The following is a 20,443-nucleotide window of genomic DNA, read 5'->3' on the forward strand; positions in this document are numbered from 1 at the left end:
CACAAAACACTAAGATGTCCCAGATTACTCATTACTCTTCAGAGTAGAACCAGGAGCAGCTCCAAATATTCACATTAGTCTGTTACACAGTCATCAATAAGCATGCCTTGCTTAAAAAAAAAAGGATTCTCCTTGAAACGACAAAACAAAAACTAGTCCTGATCACTTTTCTGACTATATTGCAATTACTCAAAATTAACTAATAGTGGGAGAAGGCAGGGGGCCTTATCTATGGGTCTTGTCACACAAGTGTATGTGGGTAGGTGCAGGGCATCTGCCATTATTGTAAAAATGAATTTTAAGTTTTAACCTTTAGTTTGATGTAAACACTTTTTTAGTATGACGCTGACACCGGCGGTACAGAAAGGCTCTGGAGAAATGGCCACCGGCTCTTCTTCGGTTCTGGTGGCTCCAGGGCAGCTCACATTGCTTCGGCAACCACATTCTTTAGGCCTTTCCACGTGAGTGCAGAACACTCCGCATGTTTGACAGCCTTCAGGTCCCGGGCCAGCTTTTCGGCAGTCTCCGGGGTGATAGGCTTCTGGCTGTCCTTGGCAAGTTTCTCAGCAGTAAAGGGGTCCTCTCTGAGATCCATGTAGGTTCCAACAAGCAGGAGAGGAGTCATCAGACAGTTGTGTGTTATCTCAGGTACCCACTTTTCCTTCACAATTTCAAATGAGGATGGAGAGACCACTGAAAACAGACAAGAAATACCTCTGTTTGTGGATAACTCAGCGACCGTCATTTGTCAGCATCCTCTTGCCCTGCAGTATCAAAAAGTCTGAGAGTCTAGGGCTCTCTACCAACCCTAACTGTGACTGCAAAGTTGTCAAAGACAGCTGGAACATGTTCGGAGGGAAAGCTGTTGGTTGTGAGGCTATCAGGAGACATGTTTCACCAATGGCCCCGTCATCTACTTTAAGGTCTGTATTGCTGAAATAGTTTTGCATACACTTTTAATTTCAAATTCGATGTTGACCTCTGCTTTTCCATTGGGGCATTGGCAGCACTGCCCTGGCTGTACTTTTCCTTGTTCCCACCAAAATATAAAAGAGAGCCACTATCAGACACTTACTTTCTAGGGTATCCGGTCTTCAATCTTGGGTCACCACTTGATTTTAAGCATGTTGTTATAACAACTCAGTTCACAATAGGTCTCTTCACAGGGTGTCTTAAGGCCAATAGCTCATCGTTTTATGAAACTTCAATTGTCTCAAGTGCTAAATCTGCTATTCATGCTCATGTAAGTGCCCAGAGATGGCATCTCAGTCCCCAGAAAGGAAGACATTTATGGGCATGATGGGATTTCGTTCACCTTCCCAGCAGCCTACTTGAGCGCTGGGGTTTTCTGGAGATTTATTTCCCTACAATGAAGGCATCAGGTGTCGCTCTTTAGGTGGCAAGGCCCGAGTTCCCTGAAGTTAATACACAAAGCCGTTCTCAGGCTATTTAATCTCCATCAGCGCTGAAATCCTCCGTTTCATCCTGTTCCCACTGGGCTTCTTTTGTACCAATGCTTGTCATCAGGATATGCTACATGCACTTGGAGTAACTGCTTAGTGGCAGACGGTCTTCAGGGCACACACAGCGCAGGGGTCCCTGGCTGGATCTCCAGCACTGGAGAATCCTGATGCCCAATGCTGGGATGTTAATTTCTTAGGAAGAGCTATTCTCAGTTATGACTGCTCACTCCTACTGTGTACTCCAAGGCAAGGCTGCCCCCACCTGTGAGAGGTAGTGCTTGGCTGCTTCTTTCAAAGCTTTTCTGCTCAGGCGGCATAAGCAGGGAGGAGCAGGCATGCTCTGATCAGCACCAAACATTTCTTCTGCTGGGAACCAGGCACCCCTCTTGCTCTGAGTTACCCTGACTCACCCCTGGAGTCCTGAGAGATGTCCCCGGCCTCCCAGATCGGCTTCTGATGTGGAGACGTTTCTGCTGTGTGTACTAACAATAAGCACATGGGCTTGAAGAGTGGGTTACAGATTCTAGATGGTAATATTAAGAAAACTTAGAACACAACTATGAACTGACACTGATTTCCAGTAGGGAAAGACGCTGTGTTCAGACGAAGAAAGGAAGCCCAGGAAGCCCAGATCGGGTGGCAGTGCTGAGGCAAACCCGGATGAACAGCTCGTTGGAAAGGCAGGAGGGTTCCTCAGGTTGTGATGAAAAGGCCGTGGACATGCATTTTGACAGGTCCTCCATACAGACTATCGTGTGCTTTACTTGCCGGGAGAATCAAGAATGACTTTAGAGCCAAGAAAGAAAATATCGGGTTCATCGTTTGAAGATTTCCTTAATTGGAGAGGTCCCCCCAGGCCGTACTTCCTTCCCCACACTTTGTTATCCCCATCAACAGTGTTCCTGACCTGGGAAGAGTCTTCTGCCAGTGCCTCTGCCCAGCAAGGATCCAGTTCTCAGATGTGGAAACCCTGTAAAGACTACCCCACTCCACACCCACAGCGATGGAGTTGGCTCTGACTATCTTTACAGGAGCACAGCGCTTCCTTCGTTGCTCCCCTCAGAGGGACTGCTGAGTTTGTGTCAACAACCTTGGGGTGAACAGCCCATCATCTGACCCACAGCACCACCAGGGCTCCTCCATAGACTCCCAGGAGAACGCAAGGTGACTCAGCACAGTGAGAGCCCCGTGGCCAGGCTAATTTAACAGGGTTACTTGGCTTGCACTATAGATTTCAGATGCTTCCATAGACAGTGATGGTGGGGCTCACCGACTCCCAATAGCTCTCCAGTCAAAGAGCGTGGGCTTCCATGGCCTCGGGCATTTTGGCCCCTCGGCTGCTCAGGCCTGTCCTGTCCTTTCCCTTCTCTTGCCTTAGCTCTAGTTCCTCATTCTCAGCAGATGCAAATGCATTTAAGATTGTCCCCTTCAAATGTGTTTTGTACAAAAAGCTGGAGGAAAGAATCATTTGATCTCATTCTTTGGTGAGGGTGGGCTGCTCTGGTCTCCATCCCCCAGCTTCACTTTGACCTTCACACCCTCTCTTTGTCCTCATCACTGGAGAAAAATGCTCCTCTCAGGCTACCAATGACCTCTTAGATGCCAAATCTTATGGGCCCTTTTTCACTTTCCCCCTTTTATTTTGAAATGATTTCTAACTTCCAGAAAGATTGCAAGAGCAGTACAGAGAACTTCCAAATGCCTGTGCACAGATTCGCCGATTTTTAACAGTTTGCAACATTTGATCCATAATTCATTCTTTCTCTCTCGCTTCCTACCCTTAAAGTCAACCATGCTCTACGGCCCCTTTCTTCTAATCTGGGCAAGCCCTATAGGCTGTAATCCACTACCCAAAGCTTAAGATGCAAATATGCATCACCAACTCCTGTGTCCAAACTTCCTTCCCACTGCTACCTCCAGAGTCAATATGGGGCCCACTCATTCTCATGCCCACTTCGCTTTCAGTCCCAGCACCAAGAATGCTCTAGTTACCCACCCATCAGTGGCACTGGAATTACTAATCAAACATTTAGAAACCAGCCATTCTTTCTCATTTTCCTCTTCTTCATAGCCATTCCTAAGAAGGGAGTATGGGAGATTGAGTCCTGTCCTACAGGAGCCCTGGTGACATCATGATCAAATGCTCAGCTGCAAACAAGGTCAGCAATTTGAACCCACAGCTGCTCCGGAGATGAAAAGACCTGCTGATCTGCTCCAGTGAAGTTAACAAATTCCCCAACCAAACCCATCGCTGCCAAGTCAATGCTAACACATGGCGACCCTGTGTTAAGTTGGTGGAAGAAGATGTATCCACCACAATGAAAAATGAACCAAAAGTCTGGAGGATCTATGACAAAAACAGACTAAGTGCTGCTTCTTTCTTATTCTCTTGTTTTGCAGAAACCACGGCAAAGCTCCGTCCTGGTCGGGCTTCATTCCCAGGCACCTTCAGCTGGGCCCCATAGAGCAGCCTGCCTGTGAAGGGTCTAGAGGACCGGGCTCCAGAGTTTGTGGAGACATGGAATTAAAAGACAATGGGCTTTTCCCACACAAATGTGAAGTTCCCTCATGTATCCAGAGAGATTCATTTCAAGAAAGACCGACAAGTGTCAAGTCCATGAGCTGGACGTCAGGCTGGAAGCTTTTAGCCCACATGGTTGCAGAAGCAGATGAAGCCCAAACCTGCCACACCAGATGGTAGGTGGCTGACTCATGACTTAAGAACTAGAGGAGCAATCAGATGCAAGACCGAGGCGGGTCGGGGTGGCGTGCGCTTTGCCAGAATCGTTCTCTTTATATTGTATGCAGTCTACGGCCCAGGTAAGCACGCCGTCAACTGACTGACTCTTCACTCCAGGTCACAAAATGGAGGCTGACTACATACTATCCGTCAACCCACTGAGAATCCTGGCCTTGTCAAGTTGGCCTATGTTCTTAGTCATGACGTCAGTCTTACTTCTTTCCAACTTATTCTTAGACTCTGGTCAGAGTTACTTTTGTAATATGCAATCCCGATTATGTTGGGCAAATCTGCTCAACAATTGCCATGGCTTCCTATTGTACACAGGAGAAAACCAAATTCTTTTGACTGACCGATGTACCTAGACTACCCAGCCCCATCCTGCCATACCTCCCACCCTCCTACTTTCTTTAGTCACTTAACTATGCAATACACAGGCCACATTGTATTCTCTCATGCTATCAGTCCCTCTTCCTTATTCGCCTGTGTGACACATTTTGATTCATTCTTCTTGGGTCAGTTCAAATGCTATCGCTTCTGGAGATGTTTTCTTCGTATGGCAGAATTAGGTGCTTTTTTAGTCTCACTGAATTTTTTACCTACTCTCAAATATATTCCTCGTGATATGACTGTAACCTGGTGACATGACTGTTTTGTGCTCAGGAGGGTAGGGACCATGTTTGTTTGTTTACCTTTTCTTAAGACTTATTATTATTTTGATCATGTCTTTTCAAGTCAGGCACCTAATCCCCAGTACCTAGAATATAGTGAGGGCTCCAATATTTCCCCAGTAAATATTTGCTGTATGAATTATTTTGATTTTACATGAAGATATTTCTTATTACAAGCATTAGAATTGACTAGGTTTACTGAAGGACAGATAATTAATCTTTTCAGAAAATTTTTTTAAATGAGCCACATTTTCACTAGGAAGTGTATTAAATTACCTTTAAATGTTATGCAATCAACCAGTAAGGACTTGTTGAGTGTCAGTTTTGTGCAAAGCATTGTGCTATGAGATATAGAGAAAAATATTTCTAATCCTCAAGAACTTAGCGGGTAGTTGGTACAAAAGAGACACACCATCAGCAGCTAATGCCAAACGGCAGTCTGATGAGGCCTGTGTGAGTGGTCCAGAGGACAGGCATCAAAGGGGCAGAGTGCAGGGGCAGGCGAGGTGGGACATTTTTCACAAGAGACCAGAAGGGAGACCAGAAGGAATGCAATGAATTTGGGTTATTGAAGAGGAGAAAGAAGAGTAGCCTGGTGAGTGTGAGCCAATGTCAAGGATACACTGGGCACTTAATAAATCCCTTAGGCCAATCTATGTTGCTGTCCATTCAGGTCTAGTAATTATTAGATATTTTGTTCCTCGCTGCAGTCATTTGGCAATAGGCTATCAACAGATGAATTCCAGTGTACACAGAGAAGAAAAGTATTCGCTTGACTTTCTTCTGATGTCCTTCCATGAATCTGTTTCATCACCTCTACTGTCGCCAACTCGGGCTGTGGCCATGAATCAGCACATGACTTTACCTTAATAGTTTTACTGACTGAGGAGTCTGTGGTTTCCTACAGGCTGTGATTATCTTACCTATTTGCAATGTGCTTTCTCTAGTAACTAAAAGGACTGGAAATAAAGGGTCATAGGGTCACAGCAGTCTGGAGCTGGGATGGACCTTCAAGTTTTTAGGCCAAGACTGCATTTCATAAAGAAGGCCTTAAGGCCTGGGGAAATTGAGACTTGCCCAACATCTTGCATCAAGTAAATGGCAGGTCAAGGCCCAGAAGCCTACATCTATTGACCCAGACCATTACACAACATATATAACAAGGGTGGTTTCTTTCCACCTCTCTGGGCTGGCAGTAGAGCCCATCTTCAAGGATCCATTGCCAAGAGATATTTCAGTTCCCAGAGGCTCAACTGAGTGTAACTTCCCTGGCATCAACGTTCTGGAAGCTCTGGATGAACAAAATGCTGTTATTAAGGGACTTTTATATGCCATTCTAAATGGTACTTGGAGGTCATTGAGGAGAAAAAGAAATGGTTCAGCCTGTTTCTCGGAAGCCTGAATGAACTTTAAAACATTCTGTTACTTTTATCAGTGACATGGTTTAACTGATAGGGCCAACAGACTCTAGGGGCTGGCTCACCCCTTCTAGAGCAGAGGGGAAACCTCCTTGAAGAGTGATTGCTCCATACAGCCCCCAGGAGACATCAGCTAATGCTCTTTCCATTTCTCCTCCACAAGCCACTGATGGGGACAGTTCACACACTCCCTGTAAACTGCATTAGGGTTTCATCTGAGTGAGCCCATGGCTAAAGATGATGTTCCGCTGCTAAACTACCAGAAGGGCTTTACCTTCTGAAACTGAGGGTTCTGTGAGGCTCTAGGGATTCCTCCCTATTTTCTAGGAGAGTGTTTGCCATCACCTAGGGACCCTGGGTAGTTGCCGAATCTAAACAGAAACATTCAGAAGCAGCACAGACTTAGGCATTGGGCATTATTTTGGAACGGTGATTTTCCCCGAGGCGTCCTTCTCTGAGTGGTTTTACATTTGTATGTTTAAAGAGTGATACGATGGTTTTCCTTTAGGAAATAGAACCTTTGGGAAAATGAATGGGCTTAACTTTCTGAACAAGCAATGGCCCTACTGGGCAGAAACCCAGTAGGGTACAAACCTCTGGGTACAAACCCAGAGGAAGGTGGGTAACTATTCTCAAGCAAACATTAATACCTGTAAGTGTAGGAAGTCAGGCCATATTACTTATCGACAGCAGCACCCTCCCCTCTGAAACACACTTAAACTTCAAGCTAGCAACTAACCTTTAGCTGTTGGGCTCTCTGGTGCCATTTGTCTTCAGGATCGATGGCGGCATTTTCACTCACTCTGGCATTCTGAGTAGGCGTCATGCCAGTTACTCTGAGCGGGTAGATCTAAGAGGGTAAAACAAATAGTGTGTTAGCTGCATTCACATTCGTTGTAAGAGCCACAGCGTTCAAGTCTGTTTACTTTAGAAAGAAATCCTGCAGGGTTAGGTTTTATTTTCAGTTAATTTCAAGGATTCACCTCTCTGGTCCTGAGGGACTTGGGCTGTTCCCAAAGCAAATGGGAATAAAAAATGTTTCACTTCCAGGTGTGATGTGAGAGAATTGGAGCTTTAAGGTTAAACAACTACTTACTTTAAATACTCAGGAGAGCCAATCTCAGAGTAGTTATCTGAGCTGGTTGCTGAGAATGTCATCTGCGCATGCCAATCGAAACATGCTGAAATCACATTACACTCCGGTATGACGACAACAACAATGACAGTATGTAACATACAGGATGCTTATGATGTTCCAGTAGCTATCATAGGCACTTAGCAATCAAGATGCCGGCTAGTCTTTACAACAACTTGACGAGGTAGGTACTATCATTATCCCACCCATCTTTATTTTTTGCAGATGAGAAAATGGAGGCATAGAGGGGTTACGTTACTTACCCAGGATCAACAACTGGGAAGTAGAGCTTGACAGTGAACACTGTTGCTAAACAGACTCACTTGGAAGCAATATTCTTATGCTCGATTGCTGAATTTGTTGTTTTGATATTCAGTACATTTGAACTGTGTAGCTCAGTGGCTCTGAGATAAATCATACTGTTCTATAATTTGAGCATTTTCTTTGGAATGGGGACAAATATGGACCTCTTCCAGTCAGTTGGCCAAGTAGCTGTCTTCCAAATTTCCTGGTATAGACAGACGAGTGAGTGCGTCCAGTGCTTCATCAGCTTGTTGAAACATCTTGATTGGTATTCCATCAATTCCTGGAGCCGTGTTTTTGGTTTCCTTCAGTACCTTTGGTTCTTGCTCATATGCTACCTCCTGAAATGGTAGCACGTTGACTAGTTCCTTTTGCTGTAGTGATTCTGTATTATTTCCATTTTCTTTTGATGCTTCTTGCATCATTCAATATTTTGCCCATAGAATCTTTCAGTACTGCAGCTCGTGGCTTGAATTTTTTCTTAAGTTCTTTCAGTTTAAGCCACACTGAGCATGCTCTTCTTTTTGGACTTCTAACTCTAGGTCTTTGCACATTTCATTATAATAATTGTCTTCTGGAACTGCCCTTTAAAATTTCCATTCAGCTCTTTGACATCATCATTTTGAGAGACTCTTCTGACATCCACTTGGATTTTTTCTTTCTTTCCTGTCTTTTTAATGCCTTTTGCTTTCTTCATGAATGATGGTCTTGATATCCTCCCATAGTTCCTCAACCCTTCTGTCATTAGTGTTCAATGCAGCAAATCCATTCTTTTGAGATGTTCTCAAAATTGAAATGGGATAGACTTAAGGTCATATATGTTGATTCTTGTGGACTTGTTTTAATTTTCTTTAGCTTTAACCTGAACTTACATATGACCAATTGACGGTCTGTTCCACAGTCAGTCGCAGGCATGGTTTTAGCGGCTGATATTCAGCTTCTCATTGGCTCTTCCCACGGATGTAGTCAATTGATTTCTGTGTTGTTGAAAGCGATATTCATTATTCACAAGTCATTGGTTTTGCAAACTCCTCTCATTTGATCTTCAGCTTAGTTTCTATCACCAAGTCCATATTTTCCAACTAGTATTTCTCCTGCTTTATTTCCAACTTTTGCGTTCCAATCACCAATAGTTATCAATGTACCTTGATTGAATGTTTGATCAATTTAAGAATGAAGTCCATGGCAGAATTCTTCAATTACTTCATCACTGGTTTTTCTGGTTGGTGCACACATTTGAATTATAGTTGTACCGATTTGGATTTCCTTGAAGGGAGATAGATATAATCCTATCACAGATAGCACTGTACTTCAAGATTGATTTTGTAATATTCTTTTTGACAATGAATACACCATTCCTCTTGATTGTGTTATACCTGGCATAGTAAATCATGTGATTTTCTGATTCAATGGACAATACTAGTCCATTTCAGCTCACAGATACCAATCTTTATGCATTCCATTTCATTTGTGATGACTTCAATTTTCCTAGATTCTTACTTTGCAATTCTGTGTTCTGATCATGAGCAGATTTTGTGCAGTTGTTTCTTCTTACTTTGAGTCATGTTCGCTGGTAAATGAAGATCCTGTAGACTCCACTCCAATAGACGCTACTTCCTTCATGTCACTGCGGTCCACTCCACTCTGAGAAAGCAGCTTTTCCTCAGTTACATTTTCAGTGCTCTGCATACCCCCCACCCCCGCCCCCACCCCGGGCCTGAGGAACCCATCTCCAGCACTATCTCCAACAATGTTCTGCTTCTATTTATTAGACCTTTAGTATCTGATGATGATTTCAAGGTATGCGTCAAGTTTTCAGCAACTACTTCCTCTGAAATGGGGAGCCAAATCCTTCCCCGCTTTCTGTTCCCGGTCTGGAAGCTCCACTGAAACTTGTTCACTTTGAGTGACCCTGTTGGCATTTGAAATACCGGTGACATAGCTTCTAGCCAAGACATCAATATACAAGCCACCACAATAGAACAAGCTGACAGACAAGTGGTGCTTCTTCCTCATAGTGACCCTATGATAGGACAGACTAGAATGGCTCCCTAGGCTATCAAAGACTGTATTTCTTTAAGGGTGCATACAGCCTCATATTTCTCCTTTGGAGTAGCAGGTGGGTTTGAACCATTGGGTTTGAACCTTGAGGCTAGCAGCCTCATGCCTAATCCACAACAACAATCTTTACATGTAGTTTAGGTCCCTAAATTATTCAAAAGCACTCCAGTGCCTCAATCAGCTCCTACTTTAAATCAAGAAATTAGATAATTTCTGTGATATGTGGAATTCTAGACATCAGGCTGCACTTCAGAAAAAGCAAACTTAAAGTTATCAAATTCTAACTTTGGACGAGATCCAGGATGCAGTCTAGTCAACCTGAGGACTTCTAGACCATCTCTGGTAGATGTTCATCTGACCTCTGCTTAAAGATATGACACCGCTCCTGGTGGACGTTACCTGTTTGTTAGTCTTAGACTGTGTTTAAAGATCTTCTATGGGTTGAGGGGGAGAAAAAGATAGGGCTGGCAAATATTCCTTTTCCATGTGACATGTAGGAGCCCTGGTGGCTTTGTAGTTTACACATTGGTGTGCTAACCACAAAGTCAGCAGTCTGAAACCACCAGCTTCTCCTTGGGAGAGATATGAGGCTTTCTACTCCTGTTAAGATTGACAGCCTTATTCTGTCATGCTCACCTTCCTGACACAACTGCTGAAGACAAAGCGGGTGAATAAGCAAATGTGGTGAAGAAAGCTGATGGTGACCGGCTATCAAAAGATATAGTGTCTGGGGTCTTAAAGGCTTGAAGATAAACAAGTGGCCATCTAGCTCAGAAGCAACAAAGCCCACATAGAAGAAGCACACCAGAATGTGTGATCACAAGTTGCCAAAGGGATCAGTTATCAGGCATCATCAGAACAAAAAATCTTACCATAGTCAATGAGGCGGGGAGTGCGGAGTGGAGACCCAACGCCCATTTATAGGCCACTGGAGATCCCCTTGCAGAGGGGTCTAGGGGAGGAGACGAGCCAGTCAGGGTGCGATGTAGCAATGATGAAAAAGACAACTTTCCTCTAGTTCCTAAATGCTTCCTCTGCCCCCCACTATCATGATCTGAATTCTACCTTGCAAGCCTGGCTAGACCAGAGGATGTACACTGGTACAGATAGGAACTGGAAACACAGGGAATCCAGGGTGGATGATCCCTTCAGGACCAGTGGTGTGAGTGGCGGTACTGGGAGGGTAGAGGGAGAGTGGGTTGGAAAGGGGGAACCGATTACAAGGATCTACATGTGACCTCCTCCCTGGGGTATGGACAACAGAAAAGTGGGTGAAGGGAGACGTCGGACAGGACAAGATATGACACAATAATAATTTATAAATTATCAAGGGTTCATGAGGGAAGGGGGAGCGTGGAGGGAGGGGAAAAAAAGAGGACCTGATGTCGGGGGCTTAAGTGGAGACCAAATGTTTTGAGAACAATGAGGGTAATGAATGTACAAATGTGCTTTACACAATTGATGTGTGTATGGATTGTGATAAGAGTTGTATGAGCCCCTAATAAAACAAACAAACAAACAAAAAGATTGGCAGCCTTGGAAACCAACAGGGACATTTCTCCTTTGTCCTGTGGGGCCACTGTGGATTGGAGTTGACCCCATGATAATGAGTGAGTGGGAGCATATGGGACACCTGGGCCTTTCAGTCATCCCAGGAAATATACAACACTAGGTCTTTCACATCTGTTTCATGACAACATAGCCCATCATTGAGTAACCTAAATGTTAGGAAACTTTTTCTTATATGAGTGAAAGAAAACTTCCTGCAACCTCTAGCCCTTTGGAATAACATGAAGGAAGTCAATTCATCTTGCAGGCAACAGTGCTACACTAGTAGACGCTGAAGAAGACATCTCTCCCAAGCCTTTCTTATTTAAAGGAACCATCTCAAGTTTCTTTGAAGTTCTTCCTCCGACATGTTACTCAGAACCAGCTCCTCTGGTTTATCACCTGTTTATCATGTCCAAACTGACATACTTAACTGTTAAGTTTAGATTTAGGAATTGTTCCCTGCTTTGTGATAGACCCTTTGGTGGCTGTGTAGTATGAGAAGCAGCCCGTTGTAACAGTGGGAAGAATATGGGATTTGGAATCTGCCATGTTTGTGTTCAAATTCTTTCTGCTGAGTACTTTTACTGTGTACTGATGTTGACGAACATTCAATACTGAACGAGCAAAATAGCCATGAAATCATAAGTAAATACTCATGTCTGACAAGGATTTGACCTTATCTCTTACAACTCCATTGGCGTAGAAGGGCAGTTTGTGGGTTGTTTGGTTTTTTGGTTCTGTGTGTAACCTTATCTCTCACAGCATGGTTACTGTGATCATAAGTAGAAATATGTCAAATGGGTAATGTGGAAGTTTAAATACGTTGATTTGAAAATGGGAAAGAAGGAGCAGAAAACACATTCTGGGGTGAGACCCACCGAGTTTGCATTTTCACCACTTCCACAAAGAAGGAGGAGCCCAAGAGGAGTGGTGGTTATGTGTCAGGCTGCTGAGCACAAGGTCCGCAGTTTAAAACTACCAGTTGTTCTGAGGGAGGAAGATGATGCTTTCTACTCCTGTGAACAGTGACACCCTTGGGACCTCGTGGGGCCCGTTTTGTCCCGTCCTCTAGGGTCAGTGTGAGTTGGAACTAACTCCAAGACAGTGAGTTTGGTTTTTTGGTGGGATACATGGAAGAAAATGTCTGATTTCATTGTGGGAGTTTTCTGATTGCAAAGGAAAGGAAATCAACAGCTTCTGCATCATGCTCTTTCTAGTTTGCAAATGGAAAACTTCACAGTTCCATAAAACCATTGAACTTGTAGTTGACCCAACACGATCGCTGAAGACAAATGGGTGCATAAGCAAATGTGGGGAAGAAAGCTGACTGTGCCCCGGCTATCAAAACATATAGCGTATGGGGTCTTAAAGGCTTGAAGGTAAACAAGTGGCCATCTAGTTGAGAAGCAACAAAGCCCACATGGAAGAAGCACACCAGCCTATGTGATCATGAGGAGTCGAAGGGATCAGATATCAGGCATAAAAGACCCAAAACAAAAAATCATGTCGATGTGAATGAAGGGGAAGTGTGGAGTGGGGACCCAAAGCCTATCTGTGGGCAACTGGACATCCCCTTACAGAAGGGTCACAGGGTGTAGTGTAGCAATGATGAAACATACAACTTTCCTGTAGTTCTTAAATGCTTCCTCCCCGCTCCTCCATTACTATCATGATCCCAATTCTACCTCACAAATCCGGCTAGACCAGAGGATGAACACTGGTAGAGATAGGAACTGGAGACACAGGGAATCCAAGACAGATAAGCCCCTCTGGGCCAGTAATGAGAGTAGTGATATCATTAAGGGGAAGGGAAGGTAGAAAGGGGAAACTGATCACAAGGATCTACATATAACCCTCTCCCTGGGGGATGGACAACAGAAAAGTGGGTGAAGGGAGACATCGGACAGTGTAAGACATGACAAAATAATAATAATTTATGAATTATCAAGGGCTCATGAGGGAGGGAAGAGGGGAAGGAGGGGAAAAACGAAGAGCTGATACCAAGGGCCCAAGTAGAAAGCAAATGTTTTGAGAATGATGATGACAACAAATGTACAAATGTGCTTGACACAATGGATGGATGTATGGATTGTGATAAGCATTGTACGAGCCCCCAATAAAGTGATTAAAATAAAAAAAGGACTTGCAGTTGAACAATAAATGCTGTGGCTCCAGCTTCTGTTCTATCTTCCGGTCCCGTACACAGGTCTGGCTCGAGAAGCACTTACTCACGGCCATCAAGTCAATGCTGCTGCGTAGAGACCCTGTCGGACAGGGGAGACCTGTCCTGGTCAGCGTCCAAGACTGGAGCTGTTTACGGAAGTGGAACGTCCCGTCTTTCTCCCAAGCAACCAAGGTTTCAATCTCTATTACCGCGATGTTGAAAAGAAACAGCTCAGCCTGTCGTGAAGGAGAAATGCACAGTCCAAAGAGCACAAAGCTACAGAGACTGCCTGCACAGGTGAGGAAATCATCCTTTTACAGTCCTGGAAGGGGAGAGGACTCGGAAGAATTGGGAGTCTGGGAGAAAGAAAAGTGGAGCTCTTTCTGAGCCAGCCACTGGGATGTTTCGTCTCTGCCTTTTGTAAACGCTGAGTGAAGTAAAGGGACTTGGTTTAGTTCATTCACCTTTTCACTGGCGATATTATTTGTTGGACTCTCAGCATTGGGCTGTCAGTACTACCAGCTGCTCCACAGCAGAAAGATAAGATCGTCTGCGCCCACAGAAAAATCCCAAGAGTAGTCGTACTCTGTCCTACAGGGCTATTATGAGTTGGAATTGACTTGATGGCAGTAGGTTTGTTTTTTTGGTATAAATTAAAAAGACACTCTTCTATGCTTCTTTTAGATACCCGAGTGTCATACATGGTTGGCAGTGGACTAACCAGAAGGCTGGCAGTTTGAATTGCCCAGCAGTATTATAATAGACAGGCCTGCTGATCTGCCTCCATAAAGGTTACAGTCACGGACACTCCATGGAGCACAATTCTACTCTCTAACACTGGGAGTTGCCATGAGTTGGGGGCCAACTGGGCAGCAGCCAACAACAATAACAATGCTGCCTTGCCCAGGAAAGTAGGACATGTAACATTTCCATCCACAAGCTGCTTGTTTGGGTGGAATTCAGTGGCTGAATTGCCCCAGCGAGAGTCTCTGAGCAAGCAGAGCATACTTCAACATTATCTCTTTGAAAGTGGAATGGGACACAACCTCTGGCAGCTCTCTGTGTGTGTGTGTGTATGTGAACCATTCTATTAATACCAATCAAATTGAGAAAATGATCAAATGAAATTGCATTTTGAGCATCATAAGCTGTGTAATGTCTATTCTGTTAAATTGGGGCCTATAATTGCTTCTCTCCTGAAAAGAGACAACAAAGACAGCAATCATGGCATGTCATTATGCCAGACTAGAAAACCGGCCTTTGCAAGGAGGACTTCAAAGGCTTGTGGTTCTCCAATTGCATTTGGCTGCTATTGTTGAAGCGCAGGCAATCTTGATTAGGTGTTTACACTGAGGGAAGGCGCAGAGCAGAGAGTCTGAGTGCCTGGGTCTAGAGCCATTAAAAAATGGTACATTATGTCCCTTGCTTTGAAGTAAGGGTTGCAGGTAGGAAAGCAACTCAGCTTGAGTACAGCTGAGCGAGATGGGGCTGCTACTTTTCTCTCAAAGGAACTCATCCATTTCTTAGAGAATCAGCCAGCACCAGACAAAAAAGTTGATATTTCACCATGTGAGCTAGTGTCTCGTACATAGACCTACCCGGTGAAACACATGTAAATGGTATCCTAGCATAAATGCAGCCGTCATGAAGCTTTTGCCTCTCTTTTCATTAACATTCTGTTCTTTATTACAGACTTTGTATCTAGGGGTGGCGATATAAACACTAACGTTTCTTGGTTAGTCTCATTCTCTGATGACCTTGAAAACTTCCACTTAGCCCTTAGATCAGAAACAGGCTCCAGAGGGACTCTGTAAGGTAGTTTCTGCTCACCATCACTCCGACACTTGTTTAAGCTTCCTTCTCTGAGGATCATCACTGGCGTCGGGGAGCGTTTCTTTGCTGACTTGGCTAATGAGTGAGCTGATGCATCGCTCTCGGAGTCCGAGCTCTGATACCTTTTGCCATGTGCTGGTTTGGGCCAGCTGCCGGCAGCACTGGGCCGCTGTGCTTCTACAGGGCCAACAAAAGCGGCAGAGACGCCACAATACAAGCAACTCCTGCCGCTCTTCAGCAGCGATCCTGAGCTCAGTTGCTTCACTGAGCGGGGGGGTTTACATAAATTAGTCCAAGAGTTAGAGAGAAAACAACATGATATGGCTTGGCTCTGCTTCAGGCTGCTTTTTTCATTCTTAAAAGATACCTCATAATGTACAAAGGGGCTTAAAAAATCCTGGAAAAATTCTATGATCTTTTCATTCCATTTTCCCTTGAACTTGGGAAGCCCCCTTGTATTTAGCATGTATGCATGTGCTAAGAATTTGAGGACAACAAATCTCTGGATATATTATTTTTAAAAATTCAGTTCCTTACTCAAAAACCCCATCAATGCCTTTCCCACTCCTCTTATTTGAAAGGAAGGTTTAGAAGGCCCTTTAAAGAGCCCTTGTGGCTCAGGTCATTGATCATAAGATAGGTGGTTCAATCCCACTAGCTGCTTCATGGAGCAAAGATGAGGCTAGCTGCTCCCATAAAGATTAAGTATTAGAAATCCTATAAATTCAGTAGCAGTAAATGGCTGTGTTTTGGTTAATGAGGCAATGTTGGTTTAGTCACCATGTTCAAAGCTTCCACACAGGAGAACCAGGTCTAATTCCACGTCAGTGTACGTCATGCGCAGCCACCACCTGCCTTGTCACCAGAAGGCTCTATGCTGCTATGATGCTGAATCGGTTTCAGCCGAGCCTCCAGACTATGATGGACTAGGAAGAAAGCCCGTCTCTATACTTCTGAAAAGCAGCCAATGAAAATCCTACAGGTCACGCCAGTTGGATCCCACCAAGTCATAGTGATGGCAGAGGACGAGGCATTTCATTCTGATGCGCATGAGGTTGCCAGGATCCCTGGACACCAGAATGGGGAAGTTTACCGCGGTAAATGCCCTGGACTGGGAGACCTACAGAAAGCAGAGTGCCCTTCCTGGAGCTTGACTCAGGAGAATGGACTACTGTCAGGAATGTGGAGACTGGCACACATTCACAGCGCTGTGGTCAGCATCATCTGTGAATGGGGCACTGTTGTTTCCAACTGTGCACCTAAGAGACTTGCTGTCTATGCAATGCACACATTGTCCTTGTTTTCTCAGAGGGAAATTAGGGTTCTAGCAGGGCACCGACCTGCACGTTCTCCTGTTCTGGTGCACCCACGTTTGACAAATCTGCAACCCTTTTGGTTTCACTTTGTCAGGCATGATTCAAAGGGAAGAAATGGTTCGAAAGGCTAATTTATTTAACGTTGGTTGAGTTGTATGTTTACAGAGGGCCTCTTATGTTTGCTCCCAAATCTTTTCATCCCTATTGCAACTGTTGATAGAGAGAATACATTCATTTGAAGATGAATGTAGAAATAGTCTGTAGAAATACAAGTGAGCATAGAAAGAAAGGTGTTAAATTAATGGAAACTAGGTTAAATGATTGAGATTTGTCCGATAAAAGCAAATGGCAAAATAGCATATGGGAGAAAGGACTGTGCAGGATTAGGGAAAACATTAATAAAAATCTAGATTATATCTGTGGATTGTTTCTATAGGGTTATTAAGTTCTCATCTTGCTTTCAGCATACTAAAACTAGAAATCAAAGCATGAGTTGATGTGAGAAAAACAATGTCAAACACCAATACATAAAATCTATACCAATAGGCTTTGACCCCTCAGTATAACACTGGTGAGTTAGAGGGTTACACTTTGGGCTAATACCCATAAGGCCAGAAGTTCTAAATCACTAGTAGCTGCTTTCTACTCCCATAAAGAGTTATAGTCTCACAAACCCACAGGGGTAGTTCTATACTGTCCTACAGGGGCGCTATAAGTCAGAACTGACTCGATGGCACTAAGGTTGAGGGGTGTTTTTTTTTTGAGTATGTATATTTTGAGTGAGAAGAAAATATTTCATTATTACTGTGTGTATGAAAATATATACAACAAAACCTATGACTTAACAACTTCTACCTGACAATGGTGAATTAAACATACAATTCAATGACACTGGCTACGGTCTTTCAATTATGTCATCTTCTACGATGCCCTTTTCTGTGAAAACCAAGTATTTAAAACATGTAGTAATCATTAAACAAAATCTGCCTTGGCCGACTTATTTCATGAATTGGTCCACTTCTCCGCTGTGGGCTATTCTCTCCTCCGTACCATTCATTGCACAGGCTCCCTTTGCCCGCATACTTTCGCTGTCCACTTCCACCAGATAACGTCCACTTCGTTTTAAAGAATCCGTCAATGATTACTGACATGACCCTTTTAGGCAAGTCTCTTCTGACTCCTAGACAGACTTAGGGGCCTTTTCTTCTGGATGCTTTTAGGTCCTTCACAGTCTCTAGTACAAGAAGCCCTGGTGGCACACTGGTTAAGCACTCCACTACTAAATACCAGGTCTGTGGTTCAAAGTCACCAGCCACCCCATAGGAGAAAGATGTATCAATTTGCTTTGTAAAGATGACAACTTCGGAAACCCAATGGGTCATTCTTCTTTGTTCTATAGGTTGACTATGAGTCAGAATCTACGCGATGGCAGCAGCTTCTATCTCTACATGGCAGTTATCCCTGGGACTGTCTGCTTACATGTCTGCTTCCCACGAGGCTGGAGGCTCCTTCAGATCAGATACAACTCAAAGCAACCTGGGTCATTCGACAAAGAGTCTCCAAAGTCCCTGACTCCATTACAGAGCACGTGGTCAATATGCTCTATGTAAGATAGCACAGAACTGCTTGGTACGGTGGGTATATTTTTATTTTACTAATTTATTTATTTCAGTAGGTTTCTTTTTAAAAGCCATCCTTAAACATGATAAGCGATGTGAAATTTCTGGTTTTCACAGGGGCATTCTTTAGTCACACATACAGTTTTCTTGTCATGGATTGCTCCTCAGTAATGTCCAATTAATGAAGCATCACTCTATGTATCATATAAATTGCTGGTTAAACAACTAAATGCCCAAGAGTGCATACAAGAAAGCTGCTTTAAGAAACCTCTAGTATTGAAAAGACCATAAAGTTCAAATTAAGTGGCACTATTATAACTAAGTGCTCTTGTTGTGGTTACTGCACTGGGGGAAAAACAACTATTGATCAGGGATCCATACTGAGTATCTGCTTAGTAGAAGTGTAATTTTTACAAGTGTAACATGAGGCGTGACTCAATAGCACCATCAAACTGGGAGAATTCTATGAAAGAGTGGCATGTGTCTGACTAAATATAATTTTGAAAATATTATAATGTAAATGAACAAAACCTTAATTTTACAGACCATGAAAAGGTTCACTGAAACCATGGACTGCCTAAACAACAAACCAATCTGTCTTGGAAGAAGTACAGCCAGAAAGAATGTTCTTTAGGAGTGAGGATGGTGAGACTCAGTTTCACTGTGGCCTTGCTATCAGGAGAGACCAGTCCCTGGCAAAGGACACCATGCTTGGAAAAGTAGCAGGGCATTGAAAAGCAAGTACCCCCCCGCCACCCCTGGAGACAGACAGATGCAGTGGCTTCCCCAGTGGGCTCACACACCAACAATTGTGAGGCTTGTACAAGACCAGGCAGCGATCGTTCTATGAGATTTCACAGGGCCATTGTGAGTTGCAGTCTAACAACAACGTGGGAGAAAGAGCAACATGCTATTCTGAGACCAATCTTGGGCAGTTCCAGTTGTCTCTGAGTTGGTTCTAGCTTCTGGAGACGTGTGCGTCAGAGTAAAACTGTGCTTCAGAGGATTCTCAATGGCCGTTTTTTCCAAAGCCTAGCATCAGGTCTCTCTTCCCAAATCACCTGGGAGTGCATTTGAATTCCAGCCTATGGTTCCCAGTGGAGTGCACTAACATCTTGCACCACTAGGGTTAGTTATAGAGCCAACATTACTTAATGGGTGACTAAATCGATCCCGTATAATTGATGAGGATTTGTGGTAGAGTAGTAGGTTATGAGTTGGGTTGCTAACTGCATAGTCACCAGTTTGAACCCACCAGGTACACCCCAGAGAAAGAGGAAGCTACTTGCTTCTGTAAAAAAATTACACTTTCAGAAACTAAAGGGTCATCGAGTCACTATGAATTGATTTGAGGATAGTGAGTGTGAGTGTTTCTCTCTGTGTGTTTATTAGATGTGCAAGATGGGTTATTCGGTCATTTGCTGAAAGGGGTATAGGGAAAAAGCTACCGTATACAGCATTCCTGGGGTGAGGGCCAGGTAGTATGGAAGCCAGGGATAAATATAGCAGCCAACTAAAAAGGAGGGGGAGGAGGAAAGAAAAGACATGGGTAGTGGGGGAACAGGGCACTAACCCACCCAAGGGGAGGGGATCGTTTATATGTCCACAGGGTAAGAGGGACCAGACTTCAAACCGGTGCTCCAAGATGTGAATGCATCATACCAGCATGAAGTAGGGAACCAACAGAGAGGTCTGAGGGGCCGGCCCCAATCCTAACTATGTGGACAGTCCCCGCTCCCCACAGAAGAATTTATTTCAGAGGACAGCACTGAAGCTACAGCTCAGGGAGAGGGACATGTCTGATCAGAGCACACAGGAGCAAATGATGGGAGAGGAAGAGAGACTGGAGCACATCCTGGCCCACCAAGCCCTGAAGATGATATTCCTGCTTAGAGCAGCCAAAGCACAGAGAGAACCACAGGGCTGGCCCTACTATGAGACACGACATCCCTCACGTCCCACAGTGTGGGAATTGCGCCCAATCTGAGCCCACCACATGGAGGAGAAACACTAAGGGTGTGCAACAGAACAGCAAGGGGAGCAGAGCAACAAAGTCCCCAGGGAATACCGAGGCACCCCATCAGCCTCAACTAGAAAACACTCCTACAGGGCAACAAACCAACCTTGAACTATTTACAGGCTTTTCTTTTTTCTTTTTTTGTTGATGTT

General features: G+C 44.2%; 1 protein-coding gene across 2 annotated transcripts in view; it reads right to left on the reverse strand.

Moving 5' to 3' along the window:
- The window catches only part of JHY (junctional cadherin complex regulator), a 77,196-nt gene that overhangs the window by 21,046 nt on the left and 35,707 nt on the right, over positions 1-20,443 (reverse strand). For both annotated transcript variants that reach the window (XM_030886978.2, XM_004716272.2), the window contains exon 3: positions 7,032-7,142. In XM_030886978.2, coding sequence (XP_030742838.1) covers positions 7,032-7,142 — 111 coding nt within the window. The remainder of the gene's footprint in view (positions 1-7,031; positions 7,143-20,443) is intronic.

This window comes from Echinops telfairi, unplaced genomic scaffold, assembly GCF_000313985.2.
Source record: "Echinops telfairi isolate 266 unplaced genomic scaffold, ASM31398v2 ScPeMD7_5167;HRSCAF=5991, whole genome shotgun sequence".
Taxonomy (NCBI): Eukaryota; Metazoa; Chordata; class Mammalia; order Afrosoricida; family Tenrecidae; genus Echinops; species Echinops telfairi.